The 4622-nt window shown below is 37.0% G+C and overlaps 1 protein-coding gene across 1 annotated transcript; it reads left to right on the forward strand.

Moving 5' to 3' along the window:
• The first annotated feature begins 1268 nt into the window (after positions 1 to 1268).
• FGFBP1 (fibroblast growth factor binding protein 1) lies at positions 1269 to 3348 on the forward strand. The gene is made up of 2 exons (XM_074950138.1): positions 1269 to 1389; positions 2608 to 3348. Exon 2 carries the CDS (start codon positions 2629 to 2631, stop codon positions 3346 to 3348), a length of 720 nt encoding a protein of 239 aa, XP_074806239.1. The 5' UTR covers positions 1269 to 1389; positions 2608 to 2628.
• Positions 3349 to 4622: the final 1274 nt, after the last annotated feature.

Here is a 4622-nt window from a genome sequence, read left to right on the forward strand (position 1 = left end):
CAGAGGTGCACTTTGCAGCTCTGAAGGCTGAATGGAGCCAGAAGGATGTACCAAAGGTAACTGAACATCAGTGGGTGTATTGGCAGGCAGTTGCGGGTTAACAGCTGGGATGCTGTAACATGTCCACTCCCTCAGTTTCTTTTTGATGTGCTGCAAAAAATTAAGCAAATTGAAATCCCATGTCTCTCCCTTTTCTGTATCTCTGCCGTGGCTTCCTTGCTTTTTCACACAAAGTTCAAACGTCTCCTTATCTTCAAACCAGTTCAGACACTGGCCCCACCTATATCTCGATCTTTATCTCCTCCTATTCTCCTATTCCATCTGCACCTGAAGCTGAGGAGGGAAAGCAGAAGACATGCCTCCTGTCTCTTACACCAATTCCCAGTTCATCCCTTCATCCATGCTACTTTTTACTCTTGTAAATACCTGCCTATCACTATACGTCAAATGCCCTTCTTCTGCCCATTCAAAAAAAGCTTCCATGAAGCATTCCAGCTATAGTGACCACTATCCACTTTGTCTGTTCCTTATTATATAGTTGATGGAGTCCCATTCGTAGCTCTGAATTTATTTGCTCTTGTGCATTTGTCAGATGCTCACAACTTTATTTTCATATTCTTTTGCAAATTAATATAAATTAGAGATGTGGCCCATACTGAAACTCCATAACCAAACTACCCAAGGTTTAGGGGAAAGTTTAGATTTGGACTTTGTGACTCCTTGCTGCCTCTCTAATGGGCTGATCCAAATTCCCAGATTCATATTCCCTTGAATTTTAGGGCAGCTTGGATCTGGTTCTGAACTTAATGGCCAGATATAAAGGATAATATCTACCTATTACATTGAAACATTTTATTTTATTAAATGTATATTTTAAGCCTTTGGTTGATAGATTAGAAAAGCTACTACAAACAGTGTAGCAAACTGCCCATGATGGGTTTGATCCTATAAGGTGCTGAGCACTCAACTCCCATTGAACTCAGTGAGAGTGAAGGGTGCTCAGCCCCTTGCAAGATCCAGCCCTTAGTGGATAAGGAAAGCTTATTTAAGAATCCATGACTTAACAAAACTCTTGTTACCATATGAGAAAAGGGAAGGACTTGGCTGATGTAACATCTAATTTACTCAGCCACACCTCTGTCACCCCACTGTAGCTGATTTCGTTTTTACTGCTATAAGCAATCACTGGAATCTTTTCAAGAAGGTGTGTCAAGAGTAAATGAATAAGTCACTGAAGCATTCAATTATGTTGTAATAACCTTGTTGGAGGGATGAAGGAGTGTCTCTGGCTTTATAAATAGCACAGTGCTTTACAACTAAGCATGAAACTTTTGAAAGATCCAGTATTTCACTTGAATTGCAATTGCGTAAATCCAAGCACTGTGCAAGGTATGTGTTCTACTTATCTTACATTTTCAGTGTTAAATTTGCAGTAGAATATTAATGTCACATAATTTATAGACAAGGTTTTGGGGGTTTAATCATTTGATTTGCCTGTTAAGAAGTATTAGAGCTATAAATAATGTGCAATGTTTGCTATGGAGATCTAGCTATCATAGGTTTTCATACAGTGCCAATCACTAGTATCGAAGCATGGGACAAGGAGAAGAAGAGATGTACAAAAGTGGTCTCTTCTCTCATATTCTGGGGTCTTCACATTCAGATGTGTAAATCTGCAGGATTAAATTTAAATATTTACAGATAAGTAAATGCTGAAATACCTTCCTTGATGGAATGCCCTCCCAAGAATACCTAGCTTGCTCACATGGAAACTTAGCTATTGGATGGGGGGTCTGGTGCAAGTATATGAACTGTGCATCCAGGAATCGCATCCATTGAAGACCAGATTATAAATTACCTACACCTACTGTAAATTCCATCATATCATTAGGTCCTGACCCTGCAAGCTGCTTAATATAGCTGGACCTCATTGAAATGAATGGGACCCTGTGCAGATGCCAGGATCCAGCTATACAAAGCAGCTTGCAGGATATGGACTTTAATTTTAAAATAGGTCTTTGGCCCCCCTTGAATTTGCTGGACATCTACATAATAAAATTGAAGTTATGCATAATAAATTAATTTATATTTTCTAGATTTGGGTAGTTTTAGATTGACTCAATATATTGCAAACCTCTTCAAAGGTGAAACGAGATCTATTTCTTATTCCACAGTAAAGATCCAATGATTCAAGGTACAGCCACTACCTAGTAACCCAGTCCTGCCACCCTGACTCATGTGATTTGCCCTGACTCTAGTAGTCACATTAAAGTAAATAGGACTACTCCTTTGAGTAAGAGTTGCAGGATCAGACTCTAATTTCCCAAGAAAGAGTTTAAGGCTATTTATGTGCAGCCCGTTAGGAAAAAATTAAGTAAATGGTGTGAATGGGTACATCCCATACATAGCTTTATTTCTCAAATACAATATGAAATAACTTTGAGATTATTTCCATACAATTTTGTAGATTTTACTAGTAATGTGTCATTTTAATACCATTGTCAGTGAGCAATATACTGTCATTCCTAAAAACTTTAAAAATGCAGCAACTGGATGAACTCCAACATTGTATGTGGATTTTTTTATTAATTGTTATTTTCAAAACAGGTTACAAGAAAAGCTGAGATCATGAAAATCAGAAATTTTGCACTTCTTTGTGTGTTGATTCTGGTCTCTCTGACACTAGTAGTTGACGGTGAAACACAGAAGGAAAGAAGAAAAGAAAGACAAAACGGTGGAAAAGGTAGAAAAAAACAAACTGGAACTAATCAAGAGAATGAGAAGAGACAGAAATCCAAAGGAGGTAAATCTTCATTTAAAGGCAAGTTTACAACCAAAGATAATTCGGCATGCACCTGGGCAGTGACTGAAGTAGACACTGTTACCCTAAATGTAGAATGCAAGAAAGGTGAAAGCAGCTTCCGGTGTGATTTTTCAGGAAGTCCTTCCACCTGTCCTCAATTTGCAGCAAACCAAAAACAATATTGGAAACAAATCTCCCGATCCCTAAAGAAACAGAAGAATATCTGTCAAGACCCAAAAGGTATCCTAAAATCTAAAGTATGTAAGAAGGGGCCACAAAGTGCCCATCTCACTTTGACCAGCTCAAGCCTGATAACGCTACAAAACTCCATAAAAGACAAGACTGCTCACCATAGAAAAGAGATCACACCAACTTCAGCACCTGCCATTGCACCTGAAAATCAGCCAGAGAAAAGTTCCAGTGACTGCGTTGAAGATATAGATTATATTGATCAGCAAAAGGTGGCTGAAGAGTACTGTTCAGAAACATGGAGATCTTGGTGCAACTTCTTTATCACAATGATACAGGATAAAAAATGCCGATAAGATAATAGAATTCTAGAGTATTGGTAAAATTCTTAGTTACTGAAAGTTTGGTCCTATCTATTTCTTGCATACCTTTCTAGATTTGCTTCTGATTTTATATAGTGTATATACGAGCAAAAGAGAACAACTCTGCAATTTCTGACTTGTATTTCATGCAATGCTCTGTACTTGGTGTAGCTGAAGATGCTGTAGGCCTTTTTTGTATATAGATTGCTATGCAAATGTTACCAATGGATGTTACAAACTCTGTAAAGATGTATATAAAGCAAAGTCTTCTCATTTTTCTCTTTGAGCTGTGTTAGCCAAAGTGATGATTTCAGTGCTATGCACTTTTTCATAGTGTACAGTACTTTTGACTTCAAAATTGCTGAGGATAATAAACTTCAAAATAGACTAAAAATGATTGTTTTTTGTTTTGTTTTTCTGTGTATGTTAAAACAGATTTCTCTTGCAGTTTAAATATTTGTGGAGGACATATAATTCACTGAGGTGCCTAGATAGCAGTTTTAATAATAATACTTTTGCAGCTTTGCAAAATTGTACTTCTGCTCACAGTGAGGGTAAGTTTTTTGTTTGTTTGTTTGTTTTAATGGGTAAGTTATTGTTTGTTCATTATCCCTCAAAGTAAAGGGCAACAAGATTTTGTGTTTGGGCTGATACATTTTCAGGACAATTGTGCAAAGCTTTGCATTGTACTTTCATCCAAGAATCATAGAGATAGAGCAAAAGTAAATATTATATGCATTTTTGATGGGTAAACTGAAGCACAGAGATTAAGTGACTTGTCCAAGCTCACGCAGTAAGTTAATTGTGGAGCAAAAAATAGACCCCAGGAGTTGACTCCCAGTCTCTGTCTCTAAGATCTAGACCACTTGTACAGCACATTGATTATACCTTCTGTCCAAACTTTAATGAAGATTAAATGCCTCACTTATAACTATTATATTTTGACAAAAATCTAAATTAAGTGCATTAAAAATTGCTTAACTTCATCTTCAGCTGGATCTTACAGATTTTATCTGTACTTTGTGACAATGTAGTGAAATTTTGAGAGAATAGAACTTTTAGAAATTAATGTTAAATCATGACAAGTGATTATTGGTAACCGTTGAAAAATAAATTGGAAGCAATTAAATGTATAAATCACACATTTCCTGTAGGTTTGGGGTGGGAAGAACGGTCTTGTGGCTGATTTCAGCTCTGCAATATGGGTATATTTGGAGAGAGGTAAATGTTTTAACAAGCAAAGTTGCCCTGAGCATTTTTTGGTGGGT

Source organism: Natator depressus, chromosome 4 (genome assembly GCF_965152275.1).
Source record: "Natator depressus isolate rNatDep1 chromosome 4, rNatDep2.hap1, whole genome shotgun sequence".
Classification (NCBI taxonomy): domain Eukaryota; kingdom Metazoa; phylum Chordata; order Testudines; family Cheloniidae; genus Natator; species Natator depressus.